General features: G+C 38.5%; 1 protein-coding gene across 1 annotated transcript in view; it reads right to left on the reverse strand.

The window, feature by feature from the left end:
* Positions 1 to 2126: 2126 nt before the first annotated feature.
* LOC150092516 (cytochrome P450 3A19-like) overlaps positions 2127 to 26839 on the reverse strand; it is a 268491-nt gene continuing 243778 nt past the window's right edge. Inside the window, exons 5-6 of the mRNA XM_090414568.1 lie at positions 11675 to 11834; positions 2127 to 2348 (exon numbers count right to left, since the gene is read on the reverse strand). Of these exons, the coding sequence (XP_090270694.1) occupies positions 2256 to 2348; positions 11675 to 11834 (253 nt within the window). The 3' untranslated portion in view covers positions 2127 to 2255. The remainder of the gene's footprint in view (positions 2349 to 11674; positions 11835 to 26839) is intronic.

Below are 26839 nucleotides of genomic sequence, written 5' to 3' on the forward strand. Positions count from 1 at the left end.
GTTTTTTTCCCCTCAGGCATCTCCATAAAGTCAAAAGATTTACTATGAGAGTCCCAACCATTATTCATACAGTACTCTTCTCTTCTTAAACTTATTATTATTATCATCACCACGCTGTCCATTGAGTCAGCAGACTCATCATGGGAGGTTCACTCAACTGACAACATATTTGTCATACTGAACCTTAAAATCTTTAACACTAACATTTACTAACAAAGCGCTAACAATCTCTTTGGTAACCCATTCCACCCATTCACTACTCCCCAAGCACAATTTCCACTGGTGACCTTCAGTTTTTCTCACTTCTTGCAATGTATTAAAAGGAATCTTCTGCATTAATCTTATAAAACTCCTTTAATAACATATGTTTCTATCATATCTCTTCTTTCCTGCCTGTGAAGTAGCTCTTGTAACCCACACACCTTAAATCTGTCCTGATAAGGAACATTTCATAGACCTGTCATAATCTTAGTCATTCATATCAGGATTTTCTTCACAATCTCCTCATTCCCCAAGGAATCTAGGTGGCCAAATCTGCATGTGCAGTAATCTAGGTGCGGCCTTATTAAAGCCTTACAAAGAGGAATAATAATCTTCCCATTCCTACTTGTTAGTGGATTCTTTATTTTACCATTTAAATATCCAACATCTAAAAAATACATTTCACAATGGCAAAAAGAAACAAACAGCTGCTTTCCCTTCCTAAACATAGCAGGTACATATCTTTGGTTCATTATCCTTTTCTGTTTATAGAAATTCTAATTAAATTGGAAGGTACTTAAATAAACATACATCATACCTTCATCCATTCGAACATTACAGCATCCTCAAAATGCCAATGCTAGCTTTGTGTGTGGGTGGGTTCTAATTACACAACTCTTGCTACAGAATCAGTTATCTTGATCATGCTTTTTTAGCTAATCATTGCAACCCTTGTAAAATGGACACATACTGAATGCTTCCCCCACATCCCTGCCATACCAGATACACAAGATTCCACACAAAACTATTTCCATACCTTATTTCTGCAATACATCTGGAAATATATCTCAAGTCCTTTATACACATAATCTCCATGCTACTTTCAAACCCTCATAAGTACAGTAGCAACAATCATGTGTATATATATATATATATATATATACACAAACTGAAGTGTATAAAGTTCCAAATCTTTATACACTTCAGTTTGAATTTCAGAATTCCATTCTGAAACGAATTATCATTCGTTTGGTAAATCAAGAGAAGCAGTCCATGCTCCAGATACCCATCACATAGGATTAAATGGAAGAAGACAGCTGTGTTGTTGCATAGAAGTCACTATAGGTTTGGGAAACTAGACACTATTTATAAAATCAGTATTAGCTATGGGACAACCTCCTAACCTCAATAAGTATGGACACATTAATTTGCCAATGATTTGGAAGATAGTTATTCTAACATTATACCTAGGCCAGACATCACTGAATTAACTTCTTTTTATCTGGTGTTTATAGAAAACCACACGGCAGTTTCTTTTCAGTTAAAATTTGAAATGTTTTCTGTAATTTCCTAGTTGAGGGTTAGAACAATTATAATTTGTTGCTCTAAAGATGCTGTTTGAAAATCCAGTGAAATATTAGCAACTTAATAAATTATTTATTTTGTTCCTGTGTTATTTTTTATATCATGAAATAATTCTATAAATAATAACAAAGACCTAAGCTTTTCATTTAGCCACAATGTAACTTCAGGTGCAAATTACAGTGAGCTCTTAATTTACCAAGCTACAAATAATAAAGATCTTGAATGAAATTGAAATAAGCTCTTGAAATAAAGCTCTCACACATTGTCTGATCCTGGAACAGTTCTATGCAAATGTACATTCAATTAATTTTATCCTCAGTTAAGTGAATTGGCATTATATACATTCAGATGTAACCACATTTTCTATTCATTAGATAAGCTGAGGGGTCCCTTTTTTTTTTTTTTTTTTTGAAATATTTTTATCAAGATAATAATGTAAGCACTATTTTGCATCAGAAGTTGTTTGATCTATATTAATTAGTGAAACATTTTTCTTTTTAAATAAGAATTAAATATATAAAAGTAGAAAAAAATAAAAGTTCATAAAGACAATAAAACTCTGCATTACACAATTATGTTTAATCCTTGAAACTATTAGTTGCTTCCATAAATTTAAAAAACATCACTACAGAACATTTCCATTCTTTTAAATATCCACAATAATTTGAATGAGTGCTATGCTGTATTAGCTAATTTGTTTCTTTTTCTCTAAGGACAGCTTTTATAGGTACACCATAAGTTGGACTCAAAGTTACAGCTCTATTGGTTATTGATATAGGATCCTGAAATATTACATTAAAAAAAAATTCAGTTTGAATATCAGTCTTTCACACAAGAAAATATTATTATCATCATCATCAGTAGTAGTAGTAGTAGTAATAGAAATAGTAGCAGTATTATATAACAGTAATTCAGAAAGTATTAACATGTGACAATACTATAAACCAGGAAAAGAGAAGAAATCAAGCAGGATTTCTGAACTATGTGAAAAATAAATACAAAAAAAAAAAAAAAAAAAAAAATATATATATATATATATATATTCGTATGCAGATTTACTCGGTTTAATAATTTAATTTAAATGACTTAACACCGAGATCTAGTCGCCGACTGGAGGAACTTTTTCTAAGCCTTTCTTCGACCGGTTCCCGAGTTAGTTGATCTCTGGCATGGACAAGCAAGTTTTTCCTCCCGGAAACTCGGGTTTTTCATCCCGTAAACTCAAGAAAATCGACCGCAGTACCCACATTATTTCAGACAGTGACATATCATGCTAGGGTTAGGTATCAAGAGATGGCAGCACTTGTTTGCCAGCCTCTTCATCAGTGGCTGCTATAATTAGTAATAGACATGGGCCAGCTATCTGATTGGCTACTGGTGGAGACTGAACTGCCCATTCATTCTACAAAAGCTAGATAGGATATAAAGGCCTCACATACTCCTTATAAGGGAATAAAAGGCGTTAGCTGAGCTGAGAAAGAAACATTATATAATAACAACAACAGATATATATAACAAAAGTATATAAGCGTAATTGTTTAAGTAAGAGCGGCTGTAAACGTTGTACGCTACCGATATAATTTGTGTGGGGTTTTTTTTCTTGCTTAAACTAATTACGAAAACGTTAATATTAGACCTAGTAACCTGCAGAGAAAAAAAAAAAATGGCGGCGGCATTGTCATTCCATGATTTTAATTTGGATTTCAGTCGGTTCGTTAAGTGTGAGGTCTGTTATATGTATTCCTTCGATTACATAAATGATTTGTGGATGTTTAGTGCGGATGGAAGAAGGGTGTGTGCGAAATGTGACCTGAACGAGGAATTGATGAATGCGAATATGAAGTTGATGACAGAAAGTGCTGGTACCGATTGTGTCGACAGTGCACGTTTGAAAGAGTAGGATGGTGAGAAGACAGGCGAAAAAATGTTAAAAAATCAGGAAAAAAGAAAAAGAGCGATTTGACAACGGTAATGGATGTTAAAAGGGACGAAAGTGAGGCGGAAAGAAACGAAATTGAGAGAACGAATGAAAGTAGAAATGGCGTGATGCAGAAATCGCAAGTAAAAAAAATCGAAAGAATGAATGATAGCGAAAAAAGAATGACTGATGGCGAAAGTTGGACGCATGTTGGAACGAAAGTACTGAACCAAAGAAAGGTGAATGACAGTAAAAGTGAGAAGAATGATAGCGAAAGTTGGACGCATGTGAGTCCGAAAGTACGGAAACAAAGAAAGATATGTGAGAGTGAAAGTGAGAGGAATGATAGTGAAAGTTGGACGTATGTTGGACCGAAAGTACAGAAACAAAGAAGGGGATGAATGAGAGGGAAAGTGAGAAGAGGGGGTCGAGAGTTAGAAAGTTAGAAAGATTTAATGATAGAGCGAATGTGTCGCGAGGTTCAGAAGGTGAATTGGATTGGATGAAGCAAGAAATGAAATGGATGCGGAATGAAATTAAGAGAATTCAGGTCAAAACTATTAAAATAAATCATGATGGCATGAAAGAGTTAACAAAAGATGAGCGAGTGGCGTTGTATGGCAACTCCATTATTAAAGGTGTGCTAGAGGATAAAATGCACAAGGTATGTTTTCCAGGCGGTAAAATGAGTAGAGTGATTGAGGCATTGAATGTGAGGCGGGAACGAGCAAAAGAGTTAATTGTATTAATTGGTACAAATGATTTGAGAGAGAACAAAGAGCATGTCAAAATGAATGTCAGGAGACTGCTTGGAAAGATAAAGGAGAATAGTGTGACAGGAAGGGTGGTCAGTGTGTTGCCTAGGTATGATTGTGGTGAAATGAGGCGGAGAGCAAGGATTATGAATGATATTCTGGCTGAAATGTGTGAGGAGATGGGAGTACAGTTTGTTAATGTGTGGAATGAGTTTGAGGGACGAAGTGAGCTGTAGGGGAGCGATGGACTGCATTTGAGTGGTTATGGTGTGAGTCGCTTGGAGAGACTGCTGCTGGAAAGTGGAGAAGTGAATAGAGAGAATGAATCAGATCGAGAGGGGAGTGATGTGGAAGAGCAGGAGAGTAAGACAGGAGAGATTGAAGGAGTGGAAATGAATGGGGAAGTGAGTGGTATGAGTATAGAAAATGAGAGAATGGGTGTGCAAGAGGAGCAGGGAAACGGGGAGGCTCAAGGTGGACAGGGATACACAGCGTGAGAAAGGTGGATGCTCCAAGAGGAGGTGAGAGCATGTGTAGGCAGGAAAGTAATGGGATGATCAGGGATCAAAAGGAAACAGATGGAATTGCAAAGGGTTCAAAATGAAGAATCAGAAAGGGAAATAGCCCCAGTCCAGCATGGAGAGATCACATCGAGTGAGTAGTATCAGTGGAACTAGCTGTAGATCCAGAAATGAGTTGTTGTGTTTGTATACCAATGCTAGAAGTATAAGAAACAAGGCAGATGAAATGGTTGCACTAATTGCGTCTGTGCATACAGAGATTGTCGGAATAAGTGAGACATGGTTAGATGAGGATGACATCCTGACAGGAATAGAGATGGAAAGGTATGATGTGTTTCGTGAGGATAGAAGGGGTAAAAAGGGAGGGGGAGTGCTATTGATGATAGAGAAAGAGTTATGTATATACAAGATAGAGATGCAAGAGGGAAATGGGGCCAGTGGTTTTGAGGCAGTATGGTGTGAGATAGAGGTGAATAGAATCAAATAGTTGGTGGGATGTTGTTATAGACCTGGTAATGTGGATGGTGGTGATAGTGAAATGTATAGTCAAATAAGCCAAGCAAATAAGAAAAGGGTGATCATTATGGGTGATTTTAATTATGGCAATATAGACTGGAATGAAGAGATAGCAACTGGAAGTAAAGAAAATGAGTTTCTTTAGTTTTTGAGAGATAACTACCTCAGACAGTATGTAACAGAGGGCACAAGAGGATTAAGGGTCTTGGATTTGGTCATCTGATCGGAGGATGTAATTATCAATGAGGTATCAAATCATCCACCAATTGGTGAAAGTGACCATGAGGTGATTACTTGGGTGGTTGCCAGCAGTGCAAGGACCCCTGTGAAAAAAGGGTATATGTGTAACTACAAGGGGGGTGATTATGAAGAGCTCAGGAGACAGCTTGCTGGAAAAGAGATCAATGCAGCTTGGGGGATTTTCAAAAAATATTTAGTGGATGCAATGTCTAAATGTATACCACGGGTGAGAAGGTTAAATAAGGTAGGTGTGAGATGGATGAATAAAGAGATTAAGCATGCAATACAGAGAAAAAGGGCATTGTGGAGGCAGCATAAGAGAAGTGGAAGTAACCAATTTCATGTGTTCTACAAAGACCAGGCAAGGAGAGTGACTTGGTTGGTGAGAGTAGCTAAAGAGAGGTATGAACAGCAGTTAGCTAATGAAGCTAAAAAGAATCCTAGGGAGTTCTTTCGATATGTAGCCAGCAAAAGAAAGAATGATTATGGAAGGATGACATTGATTGGAGGAAATGGTATAAAGACAGCTGTTGCAGAATGTGTGGTGGAGATACTTAATGAGCAGTTCATAAAGATCTTTCAATCTTGTGAATGCGACTTCATGGAGAGATTAAGAGCAGTTGATGATGGGGAGGAGAGACTGACTGTAAGTGAGCAAGAGGTGTGAGGGGAGTTGAGTAAACTAGATGTAAATAAGGCTGTGGGACTTGATAATATATCACAACGTATTCTGAAGGAATGTGCCAGAGAGTTGACACCTGCCTTGACATATTTTTTTAATACGAGTCTTGCACTTGGTCAAGTCCCTAAAGAGTGGAAGGAGGGCAAGACTGTGCCACTTCATAAAGGAGGTGATCGAACTTAAGCATCAAACTATAGGCCTATCTGTGTGTCAGGTGTTGTGGTTAAGTTGTTGGAGAAGCTTGTGAGAACTAGGATCCAGAGTTGGGTTGACAACAATGGTATAATCTTTGATGGACAGCATGGATTTGCTAAAGGGAGGTCGTGTTTTAGTAATCTACTTACTTATTACAATAAAGTGACTGCTTCCTTGGACAGAGGAGAAGGATACACAGTAATATACTTGGATTTTGCAAAAGCTTTTGATAGAGTACCTCATGAAAAGTTGACAGTCAAACTAGAGCAGATGGGGTTGGATATTAGATTAGTGCATTGGATTGGATACTGGCTATCTGATAGGTATCAACAAGTTGTGTATGGGGGTGCAATATCCAGGAAAAGGAAAGTCACTAGTGGAGTGCCTCAGGGATCTGTTTTAGGGCCGTTACTATTTAACTTGTATATTAATGATATTGGCGAAGATTTGGATGGAGATATTCAGTTGTTTGCAGATGATGCAAAGTTGGGATGAACCATAAAGAGTAGTGAAGATGTTGTGGCCTTGCAAGAAGACTTGAATAAATTGAGTGATTGGGCAAGCAAATGGGGATGTGAGTTCAATGTTGCAAAATGTAAGGTTTTAAATTTGGAAAACAAAGATGGGATGCAGAATTTATGCTTGTTGAGAATATATTGTTGGAAGTAGAGGAAATAAGAGATCTGGGAGTGATAGTGGATAAGGATCTAAAATTTAGGGGACACATTGCCAAAATTGTGAAGACAACACAAAGACTTCTGGGAATAATGAGGAGGACACTGACGTGTAGAAGTAGGGAGATTCTTGTTCCATTGTATAAGGCTTTGATTAGGCCACACATGGACTATTGTGCCCAGATTTGGTCACCTGGTTTTCAGAAGGATGAAGAGATGTTGGAAATGGTCCAAAGGCGACTGACTAAGGTAGTTTCTGACCTCTGGAATGTCGAGTATGAGGAAAGATTGAAAAGATGTAATTTGCAGAGTCTAGTGGAGAGAAGGAAGAGGGGAGATATGATAGAGACCTACAAGTTGGTAAGGGGTTGTTATAGGATCAATGGTGGAGAAGTTCTACACAGAATAGTGGGAGATCAGGGGAGAACCAGAGGTCATCCCTGGAAACTATATAAAGAGGGTGTGAGTAGAGGAGTGAGAGGCAGGTTTTTTTGTGCAGAGTTGTGAATGATTGGAATGCCTTGCCTGAGAGTGTGGTGTCTGCAAGGAGTTTGAATGTGTTTAAGACCCGGTATGATGAGATGTGTGTGAGATAAAAGGACCTCCTAGATGAGTCTTTGACTCCATGAGGTCTTGTTTAATAATAATAATAATAATAATAATAATAGATCTACTAAAAACTGTAGTACAGCTTAAATTGGAGTTCGTGCTACAGTTCCAACTGTATGTTTATGTGTGCATGTGAAATTGCGAGAATTTCAATGTGTGCATGTGAAATTGTCAGCACTGGACAGCAGAGCTATGCAAATCTGGCAAGCTGTAGCTAAGGCTGCTATTCATGTGGGTTGAATCAAGGATAATTTCTTGTAACTCAAGAATATGTCTTTCAATTTCATCATAACATTTGTGAATATTAGAATTTTGGGACTAGTCCATTTGATGTTGGCGGCCTTCATTAGATTTTATAGAGAACAAGACGTGGCTGGCGAGAGCGCTAGCTCAGATTCTGTTATAGGAAATGTCTCTTTTGTGTTCTTCAACCTGGAGAAGGATAGATTTATGAGTCTGTCTGTAGTAAGGTTTTCACAATTACAAAAAATCTTGTATACTCCTGGGAACTGAAGATGGTGATGTTTTTCTTTAGGTTGACTAAAGATAGAAAGGAGTTTAGGTAACATAGAGAAACATGTTTTAATGTTGAAGTTTTTTAAAAAATTTTAGCCAGTTTGGGGGAGAGGGAATTATTGAAAGGTAAGGGGATGTAAGCTCTGCGATAGTATAATCTTCATTAGTTTGTTGACGACTGTGAAAAAGAAGTTTCTCAATTTTTTTTTTTTAAGATCAAAGACCTAAAACTGAACAAATCAGATTTGATGGCAAGCTTTGACGTAGTGTCGCTTTTCACAAATGTTTCAACCCAGGAGGTTCTCTTTCTTCTCAAGAGCAAATTATCAAAGAAGTTCTTCACCTAACTTACCCACTGTGTCAACTCAGGCTACATTAGATTCGAGGACAAGATCTTTAAACAAAACTCCGAACTAGCTATGGGTAGTCTGCTTTCCCTGGTGCTAGCTCATATATTTCTCAAAGACTTAGAAGAAAAAGCAATTTGTTCAGCCACACTAAAACCTAAAAAAATCCGGCTCTGATATATCGATGATGTTTTCTTATATGGAAATATGGCCTAGATAACCTGAAAGTTTTTTTTGGATCATCTAAATAACTTGCATCACAAGGTCAAATTCACCTATAAGCTAGAAGTTAACAATTGTCTTCCTTTTTTAGACATAAAACTATCCAGGTGCTCTACCTACATGCATCCTCTCACCACTACCCTCCACAGAAATTTGGCATTATTTCCACCCTTGCACATCAGACCAGATCCTTATTATCAGATAACGTAGAGCTTCAACATGAACTTAATTTCCTCAAAAGGACCTTTCTTAATAATGGTTTTACTTCAAAAAGTATTGAGAAACTTCTTTTTCACTCATCAACAAACTAACGAAGATTATACTACCCCCAGAGCTTACATCTCCTTGCCTTTCATTAGTTCCCTCTCCCCCAAACTGGTTAAAATTTTAAAAAAGTTACATTAAAACATGTTTCTCTATGTTACCTAAACTCTGTTCTATCCTTAGTCAACCTAAAGAAAAACATCACCACCTTCAGTTCCCAGGAGTATACAAGCTTTTTTGTAATTGTGGAAAACCTCACTACGGTCAGACTGATAAATCTATCCTTCTCCAGGTTGAAGAGCACAAAAGAGACATTTCCTATAACAGAATCCGAGCCAGCGCTCTCGCAAGCCTTGTTCTCTATAAACTCTGATGAAGGCAGCCAACATCAAATAGACTGGTCTCAAATTTCTAATATTAGCAAATGTTATGATGAAATTGAAGGATGCATTCTTGAGTCACAAGAAATTATCCTTCATTCAACCCACATAAAGCCTTAGCTACAGCTTGCCAGATTCGCATAGCTCTGCTGTCCAGTGCTGGCGTTCTCGCGATTTCACAAGCACGCATAAACATACAGTTGGAACTGTAGCACGGACTCCAATTTAAACTGTACTACAGTTTTTAGTAGATCTGTTGTTGTTGTTATTATGTAATGTTTCTTTCTGTCGGATTAATTTGTATTTTTCTTTGTACTTTGACACCTAAAGAAGTTGAATTACCAACAAAACTAGTAGCGTCCTCATTAAACCTTATTATCTCGGTGTTAAGTCATTTAAATTAAATTAATAAACATATATATATATATATATATATATATATACACACACACATACCGGGTGATTATAAAATAATGTCAAATGTTCAGAGCCCTCTAGCAAGTAATGTATTAGATGAAACGCACCAAATATTCGGTAGACGTACACAGTGGAACATGAGGATTCGATTTAACAAAAAAAAAAGTACCAAAAGTCGCCAACAGGTGAAATTTTGGCGCTGCCAAGTTAATTTTAGTAGGTGTGACTAATGAATGACTAAATGGCAAATGAGAGACAGCACACATCAATTTCATGACGTTTACTGTTAATTACAAATGAAGTTCAATATGACCACCATTCTGATGTTCCAGGAACTGCATATGGTGCACAACATTTTCCACAGTGGCTCGCAACATATCGGAATTGATTTGTCTCTCGTGCAATGTTATTCGATCTTTCAAAGTTGGAATATCGGGTACATGTCCTTGATACACAATGCTTTTAAGAAATCCCTACAGCCAAAAGTCACAAGGATTGAGATCAGGCGATCTCGGTGGCCATGGCATGGGAAATGCACGACTAATGATTCTTCTGTCAGAGAAATGTTGTCGCAAAGCATGCTGTACCTGAAGTCCGATGTGGGGTGGTGCACCATCCTGCATGAGGATGGTCGAATCGAGACATCCTCTTTGCTGCAGTTGTGAAACCACAAAGTTCCGTAGCATATTGGCATACTTGTTAGTATTGACGGAACAAGTCACTGGTCCATTTTGGCGATTTTCCTCGTAAAAGTATGGACCGATGATAAAAGATGCTGAAAATCCGCACCACATTGTGACTTTGGGCGAGTGGATCGGCATCTGCAGACACATGTGCAGATTAGTTGCATTCCAAATGTGACAGTTGCATGTGTTAATATTGCAGTTCAAATAAAAGTGTGCTTCGTCACTCCATAAAATCTGCCACGGCCATGCATCATCCACTTCCATGCGTGCTAAGAATCTCAAAGATAAGTTGATTCATGTGGTCGCATCATCACCAGGGCGCAATTCTTGAACATGACTGATTTTATAGGGGTAAAACTTCAACATCTGATGTAAGATTTTCCACACCGTTGTGTATGCGTCATCCATTTGCCGGGATATTGCTTGTGCAATGCTGGTACCCTGCACATTCGTCATCTTCTGTTCCACAATAGCAGTTGCAACTTGTTCAACTTGTTGGTGATTGATTGGTTTGTGTCCCCTGCCTACCTGCACTGCTAGAGTTCTAGTAGTTTCAAATCGCCGAATCAGTTTTCATAAGTTTGTTACGCTAATCGGTCCTTTTCGTAAATTTTTCATATGCCGAAAATCACAAAGACAAGCACTGGCATTATTGTTCTGCTGATAATAGAGTTTGACTAACAAAGCACGCTCACGTAAGGTAAGAGGCATCGAAAAGCAGGTCGTCTACGAATGATAAGAGATCTCACAGGCTTTCCTTTTATTGCATGATCGCTCACAAGAAATGTGATAATGCAATTTAATGCATTTTACTCGGTAAACAGTGCCAAAAATTCCCCCTATTGGCGACTTTTGGTACTATTTTTTTTTTCATTAAATCGAATCCCCATGTTCCACTGTGTACGTCTACCGAATATTGGTGTGTTTCGTCCAATACCTTACTCGCTAGAGGGCACTAAACACTTGACGTTATTTTATAATCACCCGGTATATATAATTAAATTGGAAAAAATAATCCTTAGCCCACCTATAGGTTTTCACTCACTTTTTTGTGAATGAGATCCACATATAAAAAAAATAATAAAAAATGAATAAAAATTGTATTCAGTGCTAAAAAAATGGTTATTATTGCTCATAAAAAATAAAAATTATATATTTTTATATACCTTTTCTGTGTGCTCTCCTGGAATCAAAGTAAATTTGTGCAATATGTTGGCCAGTGCAGCTTTTGCTTCCATTTGTGCAAACCGCATTCCCAAACAGTTTCTGGGCCCAACTCCAAAAGGAAGGAAAGTAATCCCCTGAGTATTTGGTTTTGTGCTGAATCTAAGAAAAATAAGATTATTAATATTATTATTATTAAGAATGACCTCCAGGGAGTCAGGGACTTATCGAGGGAGGTCACATACTACATGCACCAGCTGTGATACTTGTTCTTGAATTCATTCATGCTGCTTGCATACACAACATCCAATGCAATGCATTCCAATCACACATCACCCTAGCCCAGATGTCACTGAATTAACTTCTTTTTATCTGGTGTTTACAGAAATCCACATGACAGTTTCTTTTCAGTTAAAATTTAAAATGGTTTCTGTAATTCCCTAGTTGAGGATTAGAACAATTATAATTTGTTGCTCTAAAGATGCTGTTCCAAGGATGTCTTCTTTTACTTTCCCCACCCTCCATAAAATAAAAAAATTCAATCAACTGAAATCCTGTATGACCTTTTCAGAAGTTTGTAAGTCTCAATCATATCACCCCCATCTTTCTTCTGTTTGCTAGTGTCTGCAGTCTACAAATTCTCAATCTGTCTTCATAATTGGTATTCAACAACCCTGATATCATTTTTAGCACTCTTCTTTGCACTCTCTCCACTGTATCAGAATCCCAACAGAAACCAGGAAACTAGACCTGCATGCAAGAGTCCAAGTGAGGTCTTATCAAGGTCCAGTAAAGGCAAAATGACATCCTTATCTTTACATGTCAAAGTTTGTTTCAGCATTGCAATTATTTTTTGAGTTGTATTTGCAATCATGGCCCCTTAACTTCAACTTCCTGTCTACTAACACTCCAAGATCTGTAGCCTGATCATATTCTTCTAGCATAATCCCACTTATAGCATAATCAAGCCAAAGTGCATGAGTTTACATTTACTGAAATTGAACTTATATTCATTTTTCCATGCCCACAGTTCCAGCCTATTCAAACTATTCTGCAAATACTGCATATCAGTCACATTCCTGATTACCTTACCTATCTTTGCTTCATCAGCAAATAGCTGTTTTGCCCATCAAATCCTTCCCAATGTGCCATTAATGTATAGACTAATCCTTGCTGATCCTTGTGGTACACCACTGGTTACCTTAAATTTTGTATACTCACATTCCCTATATACAACTTTTTGATATCTATCAGTCAGTCATCCTCTCATCCATACTAATATTTTATAATCCAAACCCACATTTTCCAATTTATGTAAGTCTTCCATGCTGTCTTCTGTCAAAAGACTTAGCAAAATCCAAAAGTATCATATCCATATAAAAATATCCATTCCTTGTCTAGCTCAATGGTAGCATTATAGTATGTGACAAAGTTGCTAAAACATGACCTTCCCTTAGTAAACCCATGCTGTTCATTGTAAAATAGAGTCTTTGTCAACCCATTTCTGAATGCAAGCCCTAATCAACTTTTCCGAAATCTTCCCTACCACCACTTCTGAGATACTGATTTGTCGATAGTTGGATACATCGGTCTTTGCACCATCCTTGTGAAATGGGATTACCACACATTCTTTCCACTCATGCAGAATCTTCCTTATTCTGAGACTTAAATTATATAGCCTGGTTAAAGGAATGGCCAGTTCAAGCTAAACACTCTTTTAGCACCCTTGTTGATATCCTATCAGTCCCTATTGCTGAATTCTTATTCAGTTTGCTCAACAGTTCTCATACTTCCTCCTCATACACCTGAGTTTCTTCATCCAGTGAAGAGGTAGCAGTGAACTCAATGTTGCATACACCAGGTTGATAGCTTTTAGCAAAATGGGTACTCAGTTGAACAACCTCTTCTGACTGTGTCACCTTCACACCATCTGCTAGAGTTATTCTTTCATATTCATTGTTTCTTTTAATTTGCAGCATATTAATGGAATTCTTTGGGGTTATCTTTAGCTTGCAGAGTCAGTTTCTTTTACTACTCAGACAGTTTCTTTCTGCACAACAGTTGTGTGGAAAGTAGAGTTTGTTAATTTTCATAATGGACATCATCATCCTTATGCACACAGTATTCCTTCCACATCATCCTTTTCTTATGAATCTCTTGCTTGATAAGACTGCACATCCATTTGACTCCTACGCTATTTATTCTTTGAATTCTCTAGACACATTCTGATACTGCATCATTTTAGTATTTTTTTTTAAATGCTTCCCACGCACTGTCAATATTCCTCTCATCCAGAAACTAATGTCATTGTGTTGAACTCTGTGTACTCCTCACAGTTGGTCATAATTTCCTGCTTTGTAGTTCTAGCATGTAACCTTTTCTGAATGGAAAATTCATAAACTTAGCCACTTCCCAAGTGAATACCACATGATCACTGTCACCAACCAGAGGTTGAATAGTTATGTATTTATATGAAACACCTGCTGGCACTATAATCAAATCTAACACTCTTTGACCTGAAGTTCCTTCTGTCACATGCTGCTTGAGAAAGGTGTCTCACAACAGCTCAATAAATTCAGTTTCATTCTTCTCATTAGATTTAACTGCTACCATTCAATGTTTGAAGAATTAAAGTCCCCCATTATGATTACTCTTATCATTTTCACCTTCTGAATACACTCAGACACCGCTGCTGTCAAACAGCTCTTGATCAATGCCCAAGTAGCTTCTGTCTCCTTTCCACTCAACTCCTCTTTCCATGTTATAATAATTCACAGTTGTCTCCAAGCTTTGATTTTCTCCAGTCTTGCAGTTCCACATATATCTCTTCTTCACAGAGGTTCTCATATGACTGATTACAACCCAGATGATTACTTCATCGTCACTCTCACCAATCCATAGATGATTAGCCACTTCATTTATAATCACATCCTCTGATGATATAACCAGATCTAAGACTCTTAACTCTTGTCCTCTGTCACATATTGCTTCAGATTGTGGGCCATTCATTTTTTTTTTTTTTTTGGCTTCATTAGCTAACTGCTTCTCATACTGCACTTTAGCTACCCTCCTCCATAAATCATCATTATTCATTTTTATTGTTTGTCCTAAGTAATTGTAAGATTTAACTTGTTCTGTAGGGATGTTATTGACACATAGGTTGTTGTTACTTGTGTAGATGTTTTTTCTAGATTCATTTCTAGGCCAAATGTACACAAATGTCACGGATATTTGTGTATATTTTTTCACCTATTTCTTCTCGGTCTTTTGGGTTTTGAGATATTAGTACTAGATCATCGGCTCAAGGGCTCACTTTTGTGAGTACGGGCATGGCAAATCCAAGGTACCAGATGCTGGACCATGCCTTACTTCATTTAATATACATCTGTTATATTATTCTGTAGACTGGTCCCCCCCCTTCTTTCTTTGCTTCTTTCTCCTCTCCTTGCTCCTTCCCCTTGATGCTATTAAAGTATTCGAGGGCTAGGGGTGAATCTTTCCTATCTTGCTAAGTCATTTCGTCTTATGCAGCCACAGAAGGAGGCAAGCTAGCCTCAATAGGTGCCGGTCCCAAGCCCGGATAAATGGCGAGGGTTGATGTCAGGAAGGGCATCCGGTCGTAAAACTTCACTGCCAGCTCTAGCTATGATATGAGTCAAAGAGAAAATGATATAAGGGCTAGGGCGTACCCCTTAAGCGATGCGCAGCCACATTGCCCTACAGCTGCGAGAAGTGGACGAGGGCTACCGCATCAAGGGTGGGTGCAGTTAAAGAAGTGAGCCCAGCAGGTGGAGAGGATGTTGCGAGTGGGAACACTGAATGTTGGAAGCATGACTGGAATGGGAAGGGAGGTGGCAGACATGATGAGGAAGAGGAAGTTGGACATTTATGTGTGCAGGAGACAAGGTGGAAGGGGGAAAGGCGAAGGAACTGGGAGATGGATATAAATTGTTCTAGTCTGGAGGAAATAACGAGGGAAGAAATGGTGTAGGAACTGTGGTGTGTGGCAGAATGAAGGGCGAAGTACTGGAAGTGGGTAGAAGGAACGACAGGATCATGCAAATGAAATTGGGTCTTGGAGAAGAGCGGGTGGTCGTATTATGTGTATATGCCCCGCAAGTTGGCTGTACAGCAGAGGAGAAAGATAAGTTCTGGAACATGTGAGATGAAGAAATGAAGGAACTGGAAAGGGTGCATGGTGGCCACGGAGTGGGAATGATGAACCATTAAGGAGAGAGGGTTGTGGACTTTGCAGTAGCGTTTGATCTGGCAATTGTGAACTCGTTTTTCTACAAGAGGGAAGAACATTTAATAACATTTAGGAGTGGTAACAACAGTTCACAAATTGACTACATTTTGACTAGAAGAAAACATCTTAAGGAAAAGACAAATTGTAAAGTAATTCCAACAGATCAAGTGGCACAGCAACACCGACTGCTGTGCACAGACTTTAAAATAAGATCGAAGATAAGAACCTCTGGAAGCCATGGGATGAAGATAATTATGTGGTTTCTCTTAAAAGAAGAGAGTGTGAGGAATCATTTTAGGGAGAGGGTGTTAGAGAGGATTTCGGATGAACTGGAAAGTCTACAAGATTGGTGGAAACATAATTCAAAAGTAATCCTGAGTTGTGCAATCGAGGTGCTTGGTGAGACATCTGGAAAGATTAGAGGGCAGAAGGAGGGTTGGTAGTGGAATAATAATGTACAAGTGGCAGTGACAGCTAAGAGGAAGGCAAAACAGAAGTGGGGTGAGTCAAGAGTGGAAGAGGACAGACAGGAGTACAAAGAGAGAAAGCAAGAAGCCAAGAGAGTTGTGGCACAGGCGAAGGCCATGGCATATCAAGATCTGTATGATCAATTAGAAACAAAGGAAGGACAGAGAAAAATTTACCAACTAGCGAAATGCAGAAATAAAGCAGCAAAGACCCTGAAGGAAGAGTATTATGGAGGGATGTGGACATAAGAAACAGATGGAGAATATACTTTGAGGGACTTTTGAATGAGGAAAATGCAAGGACTCACAGAGAAGATGGGCAGCCTTCTGAGGGGATCGTGCAGAACATCAGTAGAGTGGAAGTGACGGAGGCCATGAAGAGGATGAGGAATGGAAAATCAGTGGGGCCCCAACAGGATTCCAGTGGAGGCATGGAAGGCACTGGGGGAAGAGGGAATTGAACTTGCTGTGGGACCTGTTCATGAAAGTTTGCCAACAGGAAAATATACCCGAGGAATGGAGGGAGAGTACTCTTGTCCCCATCTACAAGGGTAAAGGGGAAGCACAAGACTGTAAAAATTACAGAGGAATAAAGTTGATGTCCCACACAATGAAAATCCTAGAAAGGGTTCTTGATGGAAGATTTAGGAAGGAGGTGGAGATTGCAAAGGAACAATTTGGCTTCATGCCTGGTAGATCAACAACAGATGCTATCTTTGGGTTACAGCAGATGATGGAAAAGTTTCGAGAGAAACAATGGGAGCTACATCTGGCATTTATTGATCTGGAGAAAGCATATGATAGCATGCCAAGGCAAGAAGTCTGGAGGTGTCTGAGGGAGAAGAAGGTTCCGGAGAAATATGTCAGGTTGGTGCAGGAGATGTACAGAAATGTGAAGACAAGTGTTCGGACCTGTCTCGGACAGACAGAAAGTTTTCAAGTAACAGTTGGCTTGCATCAAGGGTCAGCATTAAGTCCATTTCTGTTTAACATTGTGATGGAGGTGGTGACAAAGGAGGTGAGAGAAGATGTGCCTTGGACAATGTTGTATGCAGATGACATCTTGCTGTGTGCAGATTCAAGAGAAGAAGCGGGAACTAAACTGGAAAGATGGAGAAAAGTATTGGAAGAGAGAATATGAGACTGCGCAGAAGTAACACAGAGTATATGTGTTGCACAGTGGGTGGTGGACAGGAGACAGATCTGGAGCTGGAAGGAAATGTCATCAGGAAGGTGAGGGACTTTAGATACTTAGGTTCAACAGTGGAAGAAGATGGAGGAGCTCAGAAGGAAGTGAGATGCAGGATACATGCGGGTTGGAGGAACTGGAGGGAGATGGCTGGAGTGTTATGCGATAAGAGGGTGCCGATCAATCTGAAAGGCAAAATCTATAGGACAGTAGTGAGGTCAGCTATGATGTATGCTATAGAAACTGTGGCCCTGAGGAAAAATAACATCAGCAGGATGGAAGTAGCAGAGATGAGAATGCTTAGGTGGATGTGCGGTGTGACCAGAAAGGATCATCTGAGAAATGACTATGTGAGGGGAACAATGAAAGTTACGAACTTAGGAGCGAAGATACAGGAGGCAAGGTTGAGATGGTTTGGTCATGTGACGAGGAGGGAGGATGAATATGTGGGAAGAAGGGTCATGCAGATGGATGTGCAAGGAAGGAGGAAGCGTGGGCGGCAAAAGAAGAAACGGAGGGAGCTGGTAGAAGAGGACTTGAAGATGAAGAACTTGGATGTGGTGACAGCCCAAGACAGGAGGATGTGGAGGAGACTCATCATCAACAGTAACCCCACTTAAGTGGGAGAAGCTGCAGAAGAAGAAGAACTAGATCATCGGCAAACATAAGGATTTGTAATTTTTTGCCATCTATGCTTATTCCTCCATTTAGGCCAATTTTTCCTCAGAATATATTCTAAAATCCTGGTAAATAGGTTTATGGAGATCATATTGCCTTTGCAAACTCCTCCTCTCTTTATATCTATTTATAGATTGATCAAATAGGGTAATTTGGGTGGTCAGATTTTTGTTAGTTTCTTTTATCATATGGATGTAAGTAGGATCCATGCTTATTTCCAGTAAAGCATGGATGACTGCATTATGTTCTATAGTATCAAATGCTTTTTTGAAATCAATAAAGAGGAAACATAGAGATTTGGTATTCTCTGCCTTTTACTGTTAACTGCAAAATGACATGGATATGACCTATTGTGGAAAAGCCTCTTCTTGATCCTGCTTGCTCTCTGCTGGAATTGTCTTTGAGAGTAATTTGGATTCTGTTCAGTATTACTCTGTTCATGATTTTATGCATGTGAAAGAGTGGACAGATTGGATGATAAATTTTTATGTCATCTTTATTCCCTTTCTTGAATAGAAGTATGGCTTTTGAGTTCTTCCATTCCTCTGGAATCTTTCCTTCTTTCAAGTACCACATGAATCTGGTAGCCAAGGCTTTGAATATAGTTGGTCCACTTCAGTCTCAAGTCCTGAGGCTTTACCTCTATTTATTTTCTTAAGGGTGTGTTCTATTTCATCAGGAAGTTCTTCTGGTATATGGCTTTGTTTTGGAATGACAGCTTCTGAGACTTGACATTTAGTTGAATTTGGCATTTTATCTCTTATCTGAGTGAGCAGGAGATATTTGAGGAAATAAATAACCGTGATAACCTTGATGTTAATAAGGCGATAGGATTTGATGACATATCGCCATGCATCTTAAGGGAATGTTCCAGGGAACTGGCAGTAGCATTGCCATGCCTGTTTAACAAGAGTCTTGCAACAGCACAGGTTACAAGGGAGTGGAAGGATGGTAAAATTGTTCCACTGCATAAAGGTGGTATTAAGGCTGTAGCTTCAAATTATAGGTCAGTCTGCATATCTGGAGTTGTGGTGAAGGTCCTGGAGAGATTGGTCAGAAGTAGGATACAGAAATGGATTGATAACAACAGTATTCTCTGTGGTTGTCAGCCTGGGTTTGTTAAGGGGAGATCATGTTTCACTAACTTACTTATGTACTATAACAAGGTGACAAATAACTTGGACAAGGGAGATGCATATACAGTGGTGTACTTAGATTTTGCAAAAGCTTTTGATAGACTGCCACATGACAAGCTCTTAAATAAATTAAGATGGGACTGGATAACAGACTTCTGTGTTGGATCAGTGACTGGCTGTCAGATAGGTATCAGAATGTTGTATATGGGGGTGCAGTATCCTAAAATAGAAAGGTCACCAGTGGTGTGTCACAGGGATCAGTTTTGGGGCCAATGTTGTTCAATTTGTATGTTGATGATATTGGGTTGGATTTAATTAGTGATATCCAGCTGTTTGCAGATGATGCAAAACTAGGGGAGAGCAATGCACAGTCAAGCTGATATTAATGCCTTACAAGAGGACTTGAATGGGCAGGTAAGTGGAACTCTCAGTTCAATGTTGCAAAGTGTAAGGTTTTGAGATTTGATAAGCAACGATGGAATGCAAAGTACACACTTGGTGGGGAAACTTTAACAGAAGTAGAGGAGATGCGAGATCTAGGAGTGATGGTGGACAAGGACCTGAAATAATATTCAGGAGCCACATGGTATAAATTGTTGAGTTCCATCAGATAATGGCATGATGCAGAAATAGAGAGGTTATGATTCCATTGTATAAGGCCCTGATCAAGCCTCATATGGATTATTGTGGACAGATTTGGTCGCTGGGTTTCATAGTGACGACGATATGTTGGAAAGGGCACAGAGAAGATTCACAAAGGTAGTCAGTGGTCTTTGGAATGTGGAGTACAAGGACAGATGAGAGAATGTAAGTTGGAGAGCCTTGTGAATAAGAGGAAGAGGGGAATATGATTGAGACATATAAGCTGGCCAGGGGTTGTTATCAGGTAGACATGGAAGAGATTTTTCATAGAATGGGAGAGGGGAGTATAGCAAGTGGCCATTGCTGGAAACTGTATAAGGAAGGTGCAAGCAGAGGAGTGAGAAGCAGGTTCTTTGCATGGAGGGTGGTTGGTAAGTGGAATGCATTGGCTGAGTGTGTTGTGCATGTGGACACATTGAATCAGTTTAAGATGTGGTTGGATGAGAATTGTATGCATAGTGTGTACCTCCCATGATGAGTCTCTGACTGCATGGAGGTCAAATGTTAATAATAATAATTATCTTTTTCTCCATTTTGTCCTGTAGGACAGACAGAATTGACAGTTTAAAATTTAAGTCTTTTTCCATTTTTTTTCAGGCTGGTTTTTGCCTGTGCTACTTCTCTTAGTTTTTGTATCTTGAAAGCTTTATCTGTAAGTGAATTTTGCATTCTAGAAAATTTTCTTGGATTTCTTTAGTTTTTTTCTCTTTTTCAGTAGTTCTATGGGTTGAGGTGCGAGTTGTTCTCTTTTCTTTTGTTTCACAGGAATTTCTGATTTTTTTGCACTCATTGAATTTATTAATAAATTCAGTAGTCATCATCTATGTAGTGGTTCTTAATAATCCATCCATCTCTTCAATGTATACTTCCTGAACACGTGATAGTCTATTTCTTTAGGCTGTCTTTCATGGTTTGATGTTGCCTTAATACATTCTTCTTTTTTTTTTTTGTGTGGTTTATTCTTATAATGGCTCTGAGAAGTCTGTGGTCAGAATCTATGCTGAAATATGTTTCACCTATTGTACCAATTCTTCTACAGTCTGTTAAGATGAAGTCTATTTCATTTTTTGTGTCTTCATTTGGTGATTGCCAAGTCCATCTTCTTCCTGGGCTTTTGTTGAAAAAAGTATTCATAATAAACAGTTGTCCAGCTGCAACTAGTCTCTTTCTCTCTCCTCTCCTATTTCTCTCTGCCAGGCCATTTGAGCCTATTAACTTTTTGTTTTGTTTTCTGCATCCAATTTGCCATTTTTGGCATATTCTTGGTTGTCCATTACGGATGTTGGGACATAGTAGGATATTAATTTTATTGTTATATTATTCTTTAATCCTATTAGTAACATACCATTCTTTCAGATATGATGTTACAAGAAAGGATCAACTTGGTGAGTATAGATTTAATGATAAAGCCCACTCTACCTTGTTTACCATTGAGGATGCTCCCAGGACTATCTCTGAGTCATTGTACCATCTTGCTGTGAAAACTTTTTGTTTCTTTCAGTAGGAGAATATCTAAGTTTATACTGGTTAGTTCTTTGATTAATAAATCTATTCTGTATATGGAAGTTTTTTCACTTGGCTATGCTACTAATTATATATTGGGTTTTGTCCTTTATCCAAATGTAAGCAAACAAAGTTTGCGCCTGAAGTACTTTCAGGACTGGGGTAACTCGTGGTAAAGGTATCATCACTTGCCTTAGTATCTCCCATAATGCAAAGCACATCTCCTTGCAGACATGTATACTGCTATACATTAAGGAAAGGGCCACTACCCAGACTGGTTTCGACCTTTATTGAGGTCTCATCAGTGGGAGCCAGACCCAGAGATGGTGATACTAAGGTGGAAGTAATGGAGAAGTCATATTTACCTGTATGAGTTGCCAAAGAGTGCCAACACCCTATTATTAAAATTCTCTGGATTAGAGATAAGTTTATGGAAGTTTTTTCACTCGGCTATGCTACTAATTATATATTGGGTTTTATGTATTGGGTTATATGACTTCTCCATTACTTTCACCTTAGTATCACCACCTCTGAGTCTGGCTCCCACTGATGTGCTTTTGTGCATAAGTGGTTGCTTTTCCTGAGATGTGAGAGGCTCTGCTTGGGGGTAGATTTTTGCCTGTCTCTGATTGGGGAAACTGCTGAGATTATGGCTCTGCTTGGTAGTGGGGTGAGCTTGTCACTGAGTGGAGCCACCGCTGAGTTGGACGGTTCTTTAGTCACTCGTAGAGAGTGGTCTTGGGGACCACCTAATTTTTAGAGAGGTCTTTACTTAAACAGCATCTCAATAAAGGTCAAAACTGGTCTGGGTAGTGGCCCTTCCCTTAATGCATAGCAGTATACATATCAGCAAGGAGATGTGCTTTGCATTATGGGAGATGCTAAGGCAGGTGATGAGAACTTATACCACCTTTACCACAAGTTACCCCAGTCCTGAAAGTACTTCAGGTGCAAACTTTGTTTGCTTACACTTGGATAAAGGATAAAACCCAATATATAATTACTAAATCTATTCTGTAGTCTCTTACCAAAGGGTACTGATTGCCGGTTTCAAAGATCTAATAGGTGGCTAGCTTTCATCTGCATTATTCTTAGGACCATTGACCTCACTGACACAGAGGAGAGCGTGGGCTGCACAGGACTCGGAGCCATTTTTATTGCTGTAGTTGGATATACGCTTCTCCTGGCCTGGTTGGATGAGTGATTAGCATATCCACTCTCCAGCCAAAATGCTGTGGGTTCAAATCCTGCCATGGATATGAATGTTTGTGATTGTCTATGAAAATACTAGTGGTGGTGGTGGTGGTGGGCAGTATATGGCATTGGTGTAGATGATGATGGCAATTGCAGTTCGTTGTAGTTGGTAGATTGAGTGGTGGAGACAGAGAGCTGTAGAGTAGGTGCCCTCCCTCGATGAGTCTTTGGACTTCCTGGAGGTATCACATAATAATAATAAAGTCCAGGTCCAACTGCAGCTAGGATTCCCAATACCCCAGGGTGCACTGAAGGGAGGTAGAGTTATCAATCTATATTGCCATAATTAAAATCACCCATAATGACCATCCTTTTCCTGTTTGCTTGGATAATTTGATTATGCATTTCATGGTCATTATCCTCCACATTATTCTGGTCTATAGCAATATCTGACTGAGTATTTCACTCTATTCACCTCTATCTCACACCATGCCACTATTTCATCCTTGCTTCTCTACCTTGTATGGACATAACTCTTTTTATATTATCAATAGCACTTCCCTTTTTACCTTTTCTATCTTCATGATAAACATCATACCCTTCCATCTCTATGCATGTCAGGATGGCATTCTCATTCCAACATGTTTGGGGTGAACGAACTCAATCAATGTAACCATTTCATTTCCCTTGTTTCTTATACTTCTAGCATTCATATATAAACATAGCTCAGTCTTGGATTTATAACAAGTTTTATTGATACCACTTATTAGATGTGACTTCTCCATATCTTCCTCGAGCCATTATTTTTCCCTCCTTACCCATTGTAAAACTTTCTTCAAATCCAACTGTTCCTCCTACATCCCAGGCATCCCATTCCCTTCCTGTCTACATATACATTCATTTCCTCTTTGAGCATCAACCTAGCTCATGTTGCATTCCCCTGTACACTCCGAGTCTTCCCATTTCCCTGTTTGTCTTCTCCATTCATATGCAAATCTCTTGTTCCTTACTCTCCCACACTTTTGCATCACTTCTTACTTGCTGTGATTCATTCTCTGTAGTGATTCATCTTCTTCCAGCAGCAACAAATAACTCAAATCTTATACAGTTCAATTTATCCTTCAAACTCATTTCCCACATTAACAAACTGCACTCCTTTCTCTTCACACATTTTCACTAACATATCATTCATAATCCTTGCTCTCCATCTCATCTCATCACTGGCATACATGGCCTACACATTGACTACCTTTCCTATCACACTATTGTCTTTTATCCTTCTCAAAAAACCTTCTGATAAAGTGTGTGATGTTAAGTGAAGTCATTTGTTCTTACTTATTACATCTAATGGCTCTATCACTTTATTCATTTTTACCTCCAGGAAAACAAACCTTCTGCATCTTTTTGGTTACCACACCTCTAATAATCGAATCCCCATACAATGTCACTCGTGAGTCTTTCATTACCTCTTTCATACAATATCATTCATTTGCATCTTCTTCATTCTTTCATAGATATCTACAATTCTCTTCATTTTACTCTGCATCTGCTTCATTTCTTGCCTCATCTTCACCAACTCAGCTTTCAAATCTTGCATCATTTTTTCGACATCATTCACTCTTGCTATCTGTTTTTTAACATCATTATCAATCGATCTCTTTTCATCACTATCACTTCCACACATTGCACAATCTTCCTCAAATACTGCTTCAGTTACAATGTCATGTTCCCTACTCATATTTAAACATGCCTTGCAGTCAATCAAAATATCATACTTCCTACATACCCAACCCACACTTGCTGCTTTCTCTTATTGAGCCTCTCCACAAATATCCTCGACATCTTCCCATGCAAAAGTATTCAGGTGAAAAGCATTTATGTGGAATTATATTATCCTTTCACCATTCAACTAATGCTGGGATTCCACAAGGTTCTATTTTCTCACCAACCCTCTTCCTTCTATACTTCAGTTGATCTCCAACTTGATACACAGTTTTACAGATGACAGCACACAGTACTCCTCCCTTTCATGTAATATACCTTACTCTACACAAATCACCTCAACTTATAGAATATCAACCACTACTGCCTTCAATTCTATCTCCAAGCCATCCTCCAATGGGGGGTCCAATAATCTTCCAGTTTCAATGCTAGCAAAATCCAGTTATGCCATATTTCTCACAAAAGAACCATTTTTGCCTATTACCTTTGACAACACTGAAATTTCCAGACAAGATAAGATTTCTCTTAGAATCATCCTGACATCAAGCTCTCCTGGCATAAACACACCATAACTATTGCCTCCTCAGCTTCTAAAAAACTAGGATTTCTTTCGCTCAAGACATTACTTCATCTCTGAACAGCTGTTAACCTCATACAAATCACAAATCCACCCAGCTATTGAATACTGCTCTCATATTTAGAGTGTGGCCACTAAGAGCTGTCTCAAAATGCTTGACTCAATACAGAGGAGAGCAATTAGATTGATTAATAACCCATCTCTTATCAACTCACTCCTTCCCATTGGCATTTGGTTTCTTTGATATGTGTATATTCTATAAATATTTCCACAGGAAATATTCATATGAAATAGTATTAATTATTCCCCCACTCAGTACTAAGTCCATTGGAACATGTGTGGCTGTTGCCCAGCATCCTTTCAAAGTATACCTTGACACTCACAGAACAAGTTTCTTTTCCTCCTCCTTCATCCTACTTCATCCTACTGTTGTGTTATGGAACAGTCTCCCCCCCAATGTGTTACCCAAGGAATGCAATATACAGGTTTTTAAATCAAATGTAAACAAGTTTCTTCTTTCCCAATCCACTATCCATACAGTACTAACATACTATAGATTGATTAACCAACCCCTAGTGTATGGGCTCAACATTAAAAAAAAATCATAATAATAATAAAATAAAGAAAAAATTTGCAAGATCATCAAATTTCAGATCCACCATTAGTAGGTAGCATTGCTCTGCTGGTGGAACTAGACTTGAGGGAATATAGAAAGAAAGAGATCCTGGGGTAATAGTCAATAAGAATTAGAAGTTTAGAGGACATATTGTGCAGGTAACCTAGGGGACTGCTATAATACAATGAAGGGGGGGGGGTTGAACCGTACAGATAAGACTGGTGATTCCATTATATAAAGCGCTGATCAGACTACATCTGGATAATTATATGCAGATCTGGTCAAGGGATTTGAAGACGATAAATTAACTTTGGAGAGGGTACAGAGACAGATAACAAAAATGATATCACGACTGTGCCATGTTAGTAATTAGAAAGACTCAGGACAATATAAACTACAGAGTTTAGAGGGTGGAAGATGAAAGGGTGACATGATCAAGACATTTAAATTATTGAGAAGACTATTAAATTATTTAGAATATACAAGAATGACAATGGGAAGATTTTTTGAACAGTTGAACAAGGGTAAGCAACAAGGGCAGGAGCCATTGCTGGAAGTGGTAAAAGGAGATGGTGAGTAGAAGGATAAGAACTGGCTTTTTTGCATGATGAATGGTTGGACCATTTGTCTGATATTGTGATGAATGTACAGAGAGTGAACAAGTTTGAAGAGTCATATGGAAGATTTTGTTCTCTAGATAGGTCTCCCACAATGAATCTTTTGATACCAATAGTAGTAATAGTAATAATAATAATAATATTATTATTACTATTATGCACAATCACGTCGTTAGTATAAAAAATTAGTTTCCGGACAAGATGAGATTGTGGATCTAAAGTGGACCCAAGATCAAGAGGAGAGTCAGTGCTGTTTATATGCAAGTTACCATTTGTTTAAATAATAATGAAATGATGAAAAGATAATGAATAGATTCATTTCTCTCTTACATTGATTCATCATCTGTTTATTACTCTCTAATAGGTATATAAAAGAAAAGTAGTGTTAAAGGCAATAGGGCATGGGCAGATGTGAGGAAAACACACTCAACAAATGGCATGGATAGGAATGGTGAATAACTGTGTTTATTTATGAATTCAAGGAGCATCAGAAATAAGGGAGATTAAATGGTTTCACTGCTTCAGTTTATTCAGCCAAAAATAATTGGGATAAGTGAAACACGTTTGGATGAGGATG

This window comes from Typopeltis vanoorti, chromosome 25 (assembly GCF_054136105.1).
Source record: "Typopeltis vanoorti isolate ZY-2024b chromosome 25, IOZ_Tvanoo_1.0, whole genome shotgun sequence".
Taxonomy (NCBI): domain Eukaryota; kingdom Metazoa; phylum Arthropoda; class Arachnida; order Uropygi; family Thelyphonidae; genus Typopeltis; species Typopeltis vanoorti.